The sequence below is a fragment of the Calliopsis andreniformis genome, chromosome 9, assembly GCF_051401765.1.
Source record: "Calliopsis andreniformis isolate RMS-2024a chromosome 9, iyCalAndr_principal, whole genome shotgun sequence".
In the NCBI taxonomy this organism is placed as follows: Eukaryota; Metazoa; Arthropoda; class Insecta; order Hymenoptera; family Andrenidae; genus Calliopsis; species Calliopsis andreniformis.
Genome location: NC_135070.1, coordinates 2776353 through 2790840, shown reverse-complemented (window position 1 = coordinate 2790840; position 14488 = coordinate 2776353). Strand labels below are relative to the sequence as shown.

The 14488-nt window shown below is 34.6% G+C and overlaps 1 protein-coding gene across 2 annotated transcripts; it reads right to left on the bottom strand.

The window, feature by feature from the left end:
* Nucleotides 1-13791, bottom strand: Ringer (tubulin polymerization-promoting protein ringmaker). 2 transcript variants are annotated; one of them, XM_076386120.1, is made up of 4 exons: nucleotides 13650-13791; nucleotides 4877-5261; nucleotides 4522-4657; nucleotides 1-2031 (listed from the first exon to the last, which is right to left on the bottom strand). In XM_076386120.1, the coding sequence occupies exons 2-4, from the start codon at nucleotides 5251-5253 to the stop codon at nucleotides 1849-1851; spliced, it is 696 nt and encodes a 231-aa protein (XP_076242235.1). In that variant the 5' UTR covers nucleotides 5254-5261; nucleotides 13650-13791; the 3' UTR covers nucleotides 1-1848. The 2 variants fall into 2 exon arrangements, with proteins under 2 accessions (XP_076242235.1, XP_076242236.1); XM_076386121.1 differs by lacking the exon at nucleotides 13650-13791 and adding an exon at nucleotides 11395-11941.
* Between the last annotated feature and the right edge of the window lie 697 nt (nucleotides 13792-14488).

Below are 14488 nucleotides of genomic sequence, written 5' to 3'. Positions count from 1 at the left end.
TTAGAGAGAATTTGTAAAGTGCGTTTATTAACATTGAAATATTGAATATTGAAAACGTACGTTTAAATGTGAAAAGTTTCGTTACAAAGAAAAGTTCATAAACGAAAACAACGTAAATTGATCATCCTTCAGCAACAGAACGAGAATTCTTTCGCCGCTGTCGCAGTCGTATCTTCTTGGTTGCAAAACGATAAATAGTACGGTTTCCCAAATACAGTTATCATCTCTAATAATAAATACTCGTAAAGATTAGTACCGACTTACAGATTTTGGTCTCGAACCCGCCACTATTTTACCTGGCAGCCACAATTAAGTACACTTTCATCGATTACGTACAGAGATGTAAATATCGTAAGAATAATCACAAATATCCTCGAGCTTCGAGCAGTTATAAATTTCAGGAAAACAATTTCAGTACTATTCAACGATATCATCGATTATGCATTTCCACGAAAATCCTTGAAGCTATATATTATATTACGATGGACCTAGATTGCTAAATTTCATAATAGAAGATATTTAGTACAAAGATGTTATCGAATGTGTAAACTTATCTTGTCGAGGATCAACTGCGTAAAAAGATATAACACAAAATTCTGTTTTATTCGCTCATCACAATTTTCTTCTTCCCGTATACCATTCGAAACATAAATTCGCGGAATATGATGTCTACAAGAATATCAAAGTTTATCTTTTAATGCTTTAAATATTATCCATTTCAGATATTCCAAAAGACTCTAACTAGCATGTATTACGTTTCATAATAGGATAGAACTGAATAGAAAACGCAATACATACATATCACACACGCAATCAGTTAGAGTCACAAATGCAGTGTTTACAAAGAGATAAGTGGCTTTGAAATATACTCTTGTTTGTACTTGTAAACCTGTTCAATTGCTTATAGAACAAATAAAAAGTAAATTAACCAATCTTGTACTCGCTTCACGTGACACATATCGAGGAAGAGGAAGCAGGAGGTTGCAATCTAACGAAGACAGTACAACACATTTATCATTGGCCAACCGTCCACGGAATTGCATTCACCTATTCCCTGTTCTCGTGCCACACTTTCAACACAACAAAATCAATAATGCCACGCCATCTTTTCTTCACATACAGACAACAGATGCAACAAGTGCAGCTTGACCTCGTTCAAACTGCGCCACGCACGAAATCGATCGCTCAACGAGAAGCTTCGCGTGCTCCATCATCGAGCTTCTGTCGACAATTCAGGTGTTGAACAGTACATAAAAAAGAAGCTGACCCGAAAGTTTTAGAAACTGATTGCGTCGAATTGAACTAGAAAACATATTCAAAGTGTTAGGAACCGAGGGAGACGATCGTACTCGAGCGAAACAATCTCAATTCTTGGTTAACGCTCTCCTGAAACAAGATTAATCGCGACAGAACAATCTCCGCCATTCGAACGCACCAATTATTGAATACAAGATCTCACGACGATACACAAATATTTTGTGAGTAGAGATTGACGCGCTTGCGAAGTAGCAACAACCGTCCAAAGAATGTCGGACCCACGAATCGCGTCCTGGAGCCATCGCAAGCCTTCAAGTAACTGTTTATAGAGAATCAGCTTTGAACCAAGCTCTCAGCATCCACCTCGCGTCTTCGTCTCGAGCGGGACAAATGATCGAGGTGTCCAGACAATCTCGTCATTCCTCGTCGTCCTGTCTTGATTGTCAGCGGTACGATTCAGCGAGCTGCGACGCCAGGAAGAACGCCAGCGGCGGAGATGAGGCAAGGGCGCGACGACGCTTTCGTTTCGCGTGAAGCGCATGGACGGGACAACAGAGTGTCGAAGGCATCGCAGGAGCACGCGATTTCAGGCTAATGAGCTTTGTTGTAGGTGTCCTTGTTCTGGTAACCCTGCACGTAACCAGACTGGTCGGGCAGATCCTTTCGGCCAGCGATTCCCTTGCCTTTTCCAGTCTCATCGAAGCGCTGCTTGTGGGAACCGGTGTACTTGCTGACGTCTGTCAGTCTGTCCACGGTGGAGGCCGCTTTTCCTGCCTGTAAGTTAGAGAATATTGTTAGATAAACAGTTAGAGAAGACTAATGCTTGTAAACACGCCTTGAACGTGCAAGGAAAATTTATATGCCAGAGTATACCACCTTAAAAAGTAGGAAAGTAGGTGAATTTTAAGTTGTTCTATGGTAATTATTGGGATTTATTTTTGTACATATTTGATGGCTTAAAGTTACAAAATGATGAAGTGATATAAGATTATCTGCCATCATGTTTGGCATGATTTTGTCAACTGACATTCAATAGATCTTTGAAATTATTTATCCGATTAACTTCAAATTTAAATATACTAGTTCTTATAAATATTGTAAATGTTAAATTTAAAATTAAAGTGATTTCTTAATCGTTTCGAAAGACAAAGAGACAACAACTTTTTAAAGAAAAGATTTTGTTTTATCACTGAGAGATATCAACTTTGGTAGTCCATAATATTTGAAGTAGGTAATTATAAGATATCAAAAATATAATTTCAGAAGGAATCATAAAATAGCAAAAAAAAATTATTCATATTTTTAAACCGACAGAGTGACATAACCCATCGATTCTACCAAACCTCTCTATCTGTGTAATGTATAAACACCTATTATTTTGTTGTACCTACTATCATTTTAACACATGCACTGTGACACAATTTTGTCTAAAAATAATTTTCTAAATACTTTCTTTATAATTATAATATTCATATGTACCTTTTAACTTGGAAACAAATTTTCGTATGATATAATTTTCATTTTATACCAGATATTTGATAACGGGTGTCAAAAATTCTAAGAGGTGATTCTATAATTTAAAATTGGATAAAAATTGAGAAGCTTTGGAGCTTTATTTCAGCTTTTGAAACTTTATTTTAGAAATAGCAATTGTTACAAAAATGTCTAAAGTTCGTGTGAAATGTGTCTGACTTATGACTTATTCTACTGCGAGCGTGCATTAATCAGCTCAGACACAGGGAATTTAATAGAATAAGTTCCGAGTCAGACGCAATTCACATGTATTTTAGCTGTTTTGTTGGCAATTAATAACTCGATAACGAAGCTTGACATACGATTTCGTCTATCTTCATTTTCATTTTACATTAATGTGTAGAATCACCTGTCATCGAACATTCTGTATATTTTACATTAATGTTGTAATGTAACTTCAATAAGATGTTTTTTGTTATAAACTCATCACTATTTACTCATCTTTTCGTAGCGATTACCCCATTAATTATGTTCATACATATTTGATAAGATAATAATGGAGTAGTGACACATAAGTTAACTTCAAAAATGTTTTTTTAATTTTTGTGAGTTCATTGCTTGTTTCGAATATTTATCATACTATTCTGAAAAGAAAATAGCTACTGTTCTAAAATTTATATATTATTAATTATTTATTTTCTACTTCCATTACTTATTTATTTATACACTCATGCTTGCGAAAGAACTATTATAAATCGAGAATACGACAGAAAAAAATGTTTGGAAAATTAATTACGGCTACAATTTTCTCACAAAACGAAATGTACATTAACAATTACTTGTGACAGTTTTCTTAGGTGTAATATATTATACTTCTTTATTTTGCATTTTCTATTGATGTTTAGTTTTTAGATTTTCATGTTCCTACCACTATGTGTTTATCTTACAGGGCTTTCTGCAAATATCCCCTTGAACATGTTCTTGAATTATTTATTGTAACCTACTTATTAGAGAAAAAAATTTCGCGAATAAAATTTGTATAACGTGAAAGGGATTCCTCATAAAGTGTATACTACCATAAGATAGTTCCACGGCCACGTTTAAATATCGAGGAGAAGGTACTTAAATGATGGAAAGAAAAAAAGGAATCTTGCAACCTTCCAGAGAATTTATAGCTTAATTGATATGAAAATCTCAATGTTTATTACGTGTGGGCGACATTAATCGACAATTTAAGATCTATCGCGGTCAAATATCTTTATAAGGTGAGGTTTAACGCCATCGTAAATCTTCTGAATCGATATGCTCTAGCAAACAAGGTCAGTACTAAATGGGCAGTCTACTTGCTTGGATTAATTTATAAAATTGTAGGACAGCCTCATGGATATCGATTGGCATTTATATAAAACAAAGTTAGCCACAATGCCATATGTACATTGAAACTTTGTTGCTTGTAAATTACTTATTATAATACATGACAGAGGCTTACTTTATCAGAAATCTTTCTTGTTATTGGAATTATAGTAAAACCTCGAATGTGTAACTTAATACGAGTTATAAATCTGAAGGACTCTCCTGGTGACTAATATCATTATTTTTGATAGACCATTAGTAGATAAATCATAGTTCAAGTCTCAATCTTCAAATATGTTCTCGGTATTACCTCAAAGAGATATGTATACATAATTTCGAATAAAAACTAAGAATAATTGAAATTTGGTCACTTGAGATTCTACTGTATTAATTTCAGCCTATTTAATACAAATTTGAAAGGTAGTTTAAAATACTCACTGCTGAGGAGCCACTCGTAACTCCAGGTGGCCCACAGGACGCCATCTTCTTCTTCATTTCCGCCAAGTCGACCTTCTTGCTCTTAGCCAACTCTTCCAAGAACGCTTTGTATTGATCGATTCCTAGTTTCGTAGATCTATCGATCGAAACAACTCCATAAGAATTCTTCTTTTTAATTTTTCTCTAATATGGAGGAGAACAGATTGAAACGTGTGAAATTTTAGACAGCAGCGAAATACAGGAAATGTAACAAAAGAAAAGAGGGTAAAGAAAGGGGCCCAATTTAAAATGAACAATTTGAGTAAATTTAGTTTGTGATGATTTTCCCCTATCACGAATGAAATATCAAACTTACTTATGTTTTTTAAAGTAAATCCCTGTATCTGTGGTGGTGATCTTCTTTCCGTCGATCACCTTCGCCTGTTTCATCCATTTATCGCTCTGACTCAAGGTGATATGTTTTCCATCACTCTTTGAGTCACCGAATTTTGAGAACGCTTTGAAGCTGGCCAAAAAGCTGCCTGGCTGCGTGGCGCTGGGACTGCTGGGCGTTGAACTTCCGGTATTTTCCTCAAGTTTCAGATTCGCAACCTTATTCGCCACTGTCTCCTCCCCTGATTCTTTAGCATCATTTTTCTCCACCTTGGCCTCGTTCTTCTCCGCCTCGGCGTCATTTTCCTCTACCTTCGTGCCGTTCTTCTCGGTCTCAGTGTCGGTCTTTTCAGCCTGCATCTTTATATCTAAATATTTACATATAAGAGAACAGTGATCATTTGACCTTTTGTATTTTATTAGTTGAACATGAAGAAAACGACTCCTTATACAATTTAAAATTGCTTGTAATAAATGAGCTGTTCACATACCAAGGTCGTTAACTCCACTTGATTTATACTTAGCTTTTTATACTTAAAATAAATGTAAGTAGTTTCGTTTTGTGGAGTTAATTGGTTTGGGAAATGAGCGGTTCAAATATCATAAACGAGACAATGCCATACAATGACTCGCGAATTTATTTACGTATTATAAATTAAATCTACGCGCTCAAATTTGTAGGATAATCTATTTTAAGATATTCTGTATTAAAATTAGGAAAACCAGGGGAAAATTAAATGCAGAAGTTGAAAACGAACCAAACAAAAAAAATACACCACAATAGTCTCTGCAATTAATTATTCAATATTCTTAATGTTTGTATTTGTTTTTTTTCTTTTTTAAATCGATAAAGAAGTTATCTTCGAATAAAACAGAATTTAAACGAAGTTATCTTGCTGTAAAAATACAGTGAAGAACTTGTATGTGAATAGAAAATAGAGTGTACGTATAAGTTTAGGCCAAACTGCGCTAACGATTGAACGGAGTGTCGTGAATGAAATTTCTCGCGTCGAAGATGTTGAAAACGAGCTGGCAAATATAAGGTGACATATCAGGGTCAAGTGTAAACGACGATATTACTATGAGAATCGTGTAAGTATACTGTTCACTACATTAGCGTTCCGCAGACAACGTCGATGACGTTTTGAGGTCAACTAACGTGAGTTATCGATTTAACATAGTTCCTGTAGGCGGTGCCCCGTAATTGACACTAAAGTTGTAATGATCAGTCATTAACGCTCCCCTCTGATCGACACAGATCACATGACGTTAATTAAACGTATAATCGAATCGTAAGATAATTCTATGAGTACGAACTGATTAATGTGTGAGAGGTCAAAACTGAAACGCAGTTCAATATTATTTTTTTAATTACACAAGTCTTTGATTCTGAGAGATAAACACGTAAAACAGATAATCGAATTAGGAGTATATGCAAAAATTGTAGTTCTGTATTAATTCTCTCTAAGTACAACGTTATGTTATAACTAAGTAATCCTTGGCTGGCCAAATCATTACTAAATACGTAGACGACCATGTATACAATTGAACTAGAAGTATAGCATGGTATATTAAAGTATCGAGTGAAAGTGTCACCGAATATAAACAGACACTATCAACAAATCGTGGTCCCGCAAGAAGTTGAATCTCCTCATCTTCCAATATTCATGTCAATTCACCTGTCTTGTGTCCCAACATGTTCATTTTATCCTTTGATTTATTTTACCACTGTGTCATATTTTTAGTACAACTATAGGTAACAATTAATTTATTACTACTTGCCTTTGAAACATTGAACCCTTACTGGTCATTAATAAGAACCTACACAATCTTATTCTATCTGGTATTCGCCTTTGTCAAGACTAATTTAAATTGCTAATTAATAAGTAAACTCCTAACTGATTCCAAGTCATAAGCTTGCATGGAAACAGTACGATAGCTTCAAGGAAAAATGAGTGTTCTACCGAGCTTTTATCGAGACAACATTGTAATTACATTGCATTAATAATTAGTTCTAACTTAATTTCCAGGTGTTATGAATATGTTGATCTTTCGATCGCTTTAATTAGTTTTATTATAATTCTCACATATTAGAGATACCCATAATTTATCAGTTATTTTAAAATTAAATACATACCTACATAATATCGATTTCCATTAATCAAGACTAATACAATTATAAATTACAATGTTGCATAATGTAAAAATATTTTTTAATTTATTCAAATGGAATTCATTAAATATTTCGAAACAAGAAATATATGACAGACAACTTTCATAATTATGGGCACATATACGAGTCCGAATTTTTTTATTATTTATCTAATCAATTATATCATCCCCATCGTTATGCACAGCCTCTTTGATCAATTTTCAATTCTTCCTTTATAAAAATATGCTGATTTTATTTACTTATCAAAAAAAGATTGATGACTTATGAGTATACCTAATAAATTGAGGTGAACATGAGTGACAGTATTACAATTTTCACAGAATTTAACTAAAGTACTTTTCTCATTGGCATTAATATTGTGTTGCGCGTGTTACAACTTCTGTTATAAAAAGGTTCAAATACTCAAAAATTAATAGTGAGAAATATAAGCCCAATATATAATGCCCAAATAAACAAAAGGCATACTTTGCTATCTTTGTCGAAAATGGCAGAAATTATTAATGCGAATCGTCAATTGTATAAAAAAGAATGTTTCATAAAACATTCTGTATTATTTCCGCAACTGTATTATTTCCCCAGAGGATAGCAACTAAATTTTACACATACTGTTTCACTGTTTCAATAATCAAGTCTATTGGTTTCGTGTAGACAGAAATGCTTGAAATACTAAAGCACGCAATAGCCTCCCCTGCTAGTAAAGAAAATTCCATTGTGCCTATGAATTCTCTATCTGGGACAATGGTCCTGAGTGAAACAATGCTCTACACGAGAATGGAGCAACCAGAATAGAAGACCTTTATACTGATAACATCCACTCAATTTCTTTATATTTTTCTATGGATAATAATCGAGCAAATTGCAAAACTTCATAGCATTCCGAGATGCTTCAATTTTAAAACTAGATTACCATGTATGGAAACAATACCCATAAGAAGATAGGAAAGTATTATAAAAATAATTAAGGGATCATAACCGTCTGAACCACCACGCCATAGAATACATGCACTTTCTTCTGCATTGCTATTACAGTTAAACAATTTGATGTATTTTTTCTCTTTTTACTTCGTTTTGAATGTGTGAAGAAACTTCTTCTGGAGGGTGGCATTGAAAACTCTTGTACATCATATACGTATAATTATACACTTTAAATGAAAAAATTAAACGGTGCAGTATCAAACATATTAATAGTTATCTGATACCCAAGGAGATTTTTAGAATTTTAAAAAATAAATGAGTGGTAGCATATTAAAGAAAAAATTGGGTTGTTTTAGAAGAAGAATTAACTTTCTTCTTCATCACTAAAAACGAAGAATTACATCGAGAGAAGCCTTCGTTCCCAAATTCTGTTTATCCATTTTTTGAATGTTTTCACGGAACCTATTTCGAAATACTTCTAAAATATCAATCTATGTAAATATGTAAGAAAAAACTTTCCAATGAGCTAATCGCAACTTTAATAATTTCACTTCAACTACCGCTACAAATTTTTCAAATCAACTAGTATACTTCTCTTTCTCCATTCAATCGAAGCAAAAAGCGTCAAAAATTCTCATAAACAGTAAAATAAATCTCATTCGATACAACTCGATTCATATCTACCTGAAAACTAAATAAAAAGTAACAATAAATCCTCTCTTTATTCCTCGCCTATCATTAATGATAGTTCCTCCACGCGTATCAATGACTTCCGTGACTCATAACTCGCGCGATTTCCCGAACAAAGAAGAGGAACACGCGATAATGCCATCAAATCAATCTCGTTTGTTTTTCGCTCGTCGAAGGACGTCAACCAATGATATAATTTCACGAACGGTGAATACGATACGTCTGGAAGGGACCAGCTTCCGATCTGACTCGCGGTCGAGGTTACAGGTGTTATCTTACACACGTGGTGACATTGAAATTCCGCGAGAGCGCGAATGCATCGATTTACACACATGACAGCCCACAGGAAAATCGACTTGGTGCGATTGCGGCCTCAGGTGAAACTGTACTCCGATCTGAGGCAGTCGGAAACGCGACGATCTGTGGAAGACCGCAGTAGACGTGTTATTTCATGACTATAAATAGAGATTACGACGACAACCTGTTAACGTAATTAGCGAGGAGTCGGAAGAGGCGATTGAGTAATACTAATCAGGTGTATGACTGAGAACCGTGTTTTTACCTTTTTTTCTGCTCTTCAGAATGAAGATGGTTCCTGAAAAAGATGGAGAAAAATAAACTAAGCCAAACACAGCTACCTCTCTCTATGAAGGACCCCCGATTTACATATTTCGTTAAATATATGTTGCACTAATGTGGTGAACCGCGTAACTACTTCAAAATAATGTTATAAAATAATGAAGTCGCGTGCATCCATTTGTTCTTCAGTATTAGTAAATGACACTTTAATTTCAGTTTTTGTGATTCGTGAAATTGTTTCACTATATCTTCTCTTTAAGATAATTTGATTTCTAAATGGGCTTCACACTTTTAATTTGTTTAAGTAGGATAGATGTAACAGTTATGTAAGTTTAGTAAATGATATGTTTGTAAAACAATTTTCATTTCCTATATCGGATCCCTAGGCATCTTTAAATTACTAAATTCCTAATGACCGTCAATAACGTTATCTGCATATTTTGTGAGAGGTTTCGGTAGTCAGATTGTCATGTAAAGCTGATAAGATATCGATTAAGTATCTACGATGCAATGATTGGATTCATGTAGATTGTTCATGACCAGAAAAGAATAAATACATTTGCGATTCTTGTAAACAAATTAGTAAAGAAAGTTTTGATATTTATCGTAAATAAATTATTATACTACACAACCAAAGCCTATTTTTATTTTTTCCAGAAAAAGAATTTATATTTGGTAGTTTTAATATGCGAGAAATAGGTTCGACTTTGGGACACTTTTTTTAACCATTACTTTTCATACTTCTTCATAAATTCGAAAATACTCCACACTATAATTTTTTTACATGAATTTTGTAAAAATAGATTTTTACATAACTAATCAAATAATCTTTTGTCATTAGAATTTTTATTTTAACATCAACATAAAGAAAGTTATATAAGAAAAATATATAACTGGAGTTGGGACTACAACTACAACTATATTGATATATAACTTAAGAAAGTTATATAACTGGAGGTCCTATTTTGGTCATTTTCCTCTACTTAGTGGTTTTAAAAATTAAATCCAAAGATTTGTGAAAACTATGATTCCATATATGTACTGTACAAAGCTGGTAAGATTACATCTGAAAAAATACAAATCTACATGGTTACTGTAGATAGAACCGCCTGATTTCACATGCATTTTTGGACGTAGCATATTATTAGCCAAAGCGGTCATAAACTATTAATTGAATTGACGTATCCCCTATATATGGGGAATTACTACTATGTTAACATGTGTCTTAGTGCAACCATACCAGCTCTGCACAGTGGGTGTTATGTACGATCAGAAGAGCATAAATTTTATATTAAGGAGTGCCATGGGGTAAAGTGTCAAGGAGCAGGTGAAGGAGTGTCACTCCCCATAGCTTTAATTATAGAAGGTTTCTGTTTAGATAACAGAGTGATCGATAGACAAGACTGTTTCTGAGATTTTACAGTTTCGCTAGTCAAAACTAGGTGACCTCAAATATCCCGAAATACAGTAACTCACGGATTCATCTACAAAGAACTATTAAACTGATATGTCCAAACTCGAAATATATTTTATTTTTTAAATCAAAAACGAAAATGAAAATGACATCATTAGGAAATATATGTATTTTAAATTAAATTATACATTTGTATTTTATAATTATTGAAAAATTGTTTAGAAAAATTCTCCTAGATGAAATTATTATCGAAAATGTTCTATTTCTTAAAATATAGAAGCATAGATCGGAGTTAGATCTAGAATGCAATTACAATTGTATAGCATGTATGTATGTCTCTCCGTAGCCTGAATGATATCGAGTTTAATTAATACTTTAAAAGACAGCTTTAATATTTGTTATTCATCCATAATATTTTTAGATTTACAGTAAACCCATTTACCCACATTATGAAATCAATTTGTGTCTATAGATTTACTCACCATGTGATATCATTACGAGTTGACAGATATAGAACTCATCTAGAGCACGTTTACCAATTACACCCTACGTCATTTCTATATTTTCTCCTCAATCGATCGATAGTTGTATCGTTTTTGTAACGTCTTGATAAAACGTTTTTAATTTTCTACTATTGTATATCTTCAAATACTTTTAAATTAAAAAATACTTTTATAACAACAAGAAACTAATTTTCTGTATCAACAAATATTGCACAATTATCACTTACCAAATTAAAAATCAAGATGAAGAATCCTAATTACGTTTAATGACGTCGATTTATGACAACGCAACGAGCAAAGAATCACTAAAAAATTCTAAAAACCAAATAAATTCACCACGATCGATTTGATTTCTCTCAGCGCGGCAATTGTTAATAATTTTAGGTAATTTGTCGCCAAGAAAAGAGAACCGAGCGCCGTAGTCCGTCACGAGAGAAGGATGAAGAGAACACTGCACCGCGTTTTGTGTACAAGCCGGAAAGCTGTTGAACGTGCGTTTCAGGAAGGAATCTGCGCCATGGCGCATGTGTTATATCGATCTCCTCGTTCGGGGGAGCACGCAGTTACCCCTTCAATATATCTTTAGGACTGCGTTTCACCCTTGGCTGCAGCCGAAATGAGAGCTGCGGGGGTTCTCTCAACCGTCTGCTTCCTCGTCAATGAAAATATTCAAATTCATCGATCAAAACCCCCCTGTACCTTCCTGCAAGGAGTTTACCCTTATAAACTTTCTCTGCTACTGACTCTGAAAGTAGATTCGAAGAGACACTAATGAAATCCTAGCAGCCTTAATTATAATCGGTTTAGTAAAGTGATCCGAACTCTGAAAGGAACCTTGTTAATGATCCTCGCTAAAAGTTTAATTAGAAATTCGCTCGATTTACCGGAAGCAGTGGTGGCATACAAAATTATTCGTTTTAATTAGGAAATGTTTTAATGCAGTTCTTACTGTTGTTACTTTCAGGTATAAGCCGTGTCCTTTTGGAAGAATTTTCTCAACGTTTAACAAGCGTTATAGGTCACCAGGAGGTTAAGTGACACACTGACGTTCTACAAACTATAATAATTGCGTAACAATGGATATTTCTTACAAAGGGACACAGCTTATACCAGAACCACAGTAGTGGGAACTGTATATCGTTAAGCCATAAAATCCTCAAATCTCTGACTAGAACATTTTTTAATGGTTCATCGCCACAAGCTCATTAAAAAGGAATTTACACTAGGAGGTCAAGCTATCCACCTATTGATGGCTCGCTTTTGTCTTACTACATAAACGTGTTAAAGAAAAATATACTTAAAAGCAAAATTCAAAATTGTAGACGACAAAAAGAGAAGGGGAAATATTGATTGCAGCCACGAGTTTATAACGAAGGAGCACCTAATAATATATTTACGTGGAAATTATTTCTTGACTCTGCTTGCAACTTACAGTATCCAAACCAGTAGGTATCAGAAAAAACTGATTCTGTTTATCATACAGTGTCTGTCGTATCTGATAAAACAAGACTACTACAGTACACGATTTGACCTCAAGAACAAGTTCTTCGCTATTAAGTCGTCAGAAAACCAGCCTATAATGAGGAAGCACAGTCTTCTATTAATCTCTATGACAGTTCAAGATTAACTGGAGTAATAACTTTTTATTGGCAACTAATTATCGTATTAGTAACTAATTAGTAATTACAAAAAGTGGAAAAATCCTAGACGCCATTACGAAATTCAGTAAATCACCTTTAAACAGTTCCTTAAAACTCGCAAATCTGTTCAGCCTACTCAATTTTTCAAGTTACAAATAAATTCAAGATGAGAAAGCTGGAGAGGTGCAAGAAGGTACAAAATGAGAAGATTGTACATTATTAGCAAAGGCGGAGCCTGAAATTGCAGCAGAGAGTATCGGTAGGGACACATTTCATCCTGATCGATAGAAGGGAAACTCGTGCAAATCCCAGGACTCGTTTACACGGCTCATTTAGCGCAGTCCCGATTCCAGGCACGGCATTTTCGCGTGCGGCTGCATCGTTAGATTTGATAACGTACGCAGCACGCGAGCCTGGTTTCTCCCTTATCTCCGACCAAAGACCTCTCGTCCACAAATCCTCGGCTGCTGGAAATTTACGCGACTCGTGACACTCGTTGCCTCGATCGCGATGCTTCTATTCAGTTTTATTTGGATATTACGTCAACGGCGTTACGACGTGGTTCGAAATAGCTACGTTTCATCACGAGTCGGCGGAATCGACTGAATGAAGACTGCCACGATATTAATGCTGCAGGACGTTGACATTTAGCCAAGCTGTATATCGAAACGAGAGAGAAAAAGCCTAGGCACGCCTTAAAATAAATATTAACTGCGGCTGAAATCGTGGAAATATCTCCACCTTCGATTGTTTCAACATTTTTTATAATTAAGCGACACGGTAAGATTTATTTGAGAGTTGGGAGTAAGAATTTAACGTATTTTGTTATTATGAATGATCACCTTTTAATTAATTTTTGCTCGTCGTACGAAATGAGTCCCGCCTCGTGTTTCCACTCACTCTATCGATTTTTTGGAGTTTTTGACGTCAAACACGGATTTCAATGTATTTCGAACGCGTTCATCACCGCGATTCCAGCCTGGATGAGAGCGAGAGCGAAACTGAGCTTCCTCTGCTCCACCACCGCCATCATCATCCCCACCTACGCTGGCAACACCTTCAACTATGTTCGTCCTAGTTATCACCTACTTTCTTCCTTCGCTAGAAAAATCGTTACTTTTCTCATTTAGCTCACCCGCCAACTATTTCCTTCGATGATTGCATTTATTTTTTCCAGTTGACGTAACGAACTCGTTTGATTCTAATCTCTACACTTTGACCTTGAATGACGCGCGAATGATAAGTTTCTTGATTTATCTGGGAATCGGAATGTTGATATCAAAGTGTATGATTTTAGTAGAAACGTTTCGCTACTATACAGAGTATCTCGTAATATGGATTAATTCAAAATTCAGCATCTAAAAACAGTGAGAAAATTCATATAAATGTATTTCGTATCTGCCCTTGTTTACAAGATATGTGTGGATTGTGAATATTTGAAATCTCTGTATAGTGTACTCAAGGCTCGCTGAAAGTGTTGAAATGCTCTCATACAAAATTGAACAAGAGTTTCAACAAATTCGAGGAACATTGAAAGTGTAATAACATCAATGACAAGATGTATCTAGGCATGCTTTGAAGTGCAAAGTATTCGTTTTGATTATCTCCTGTGAAGATAATCAAACACGAAATTCGTTATACACATAAATACGACATATGTCTACCTACAAGGTGTTCCATT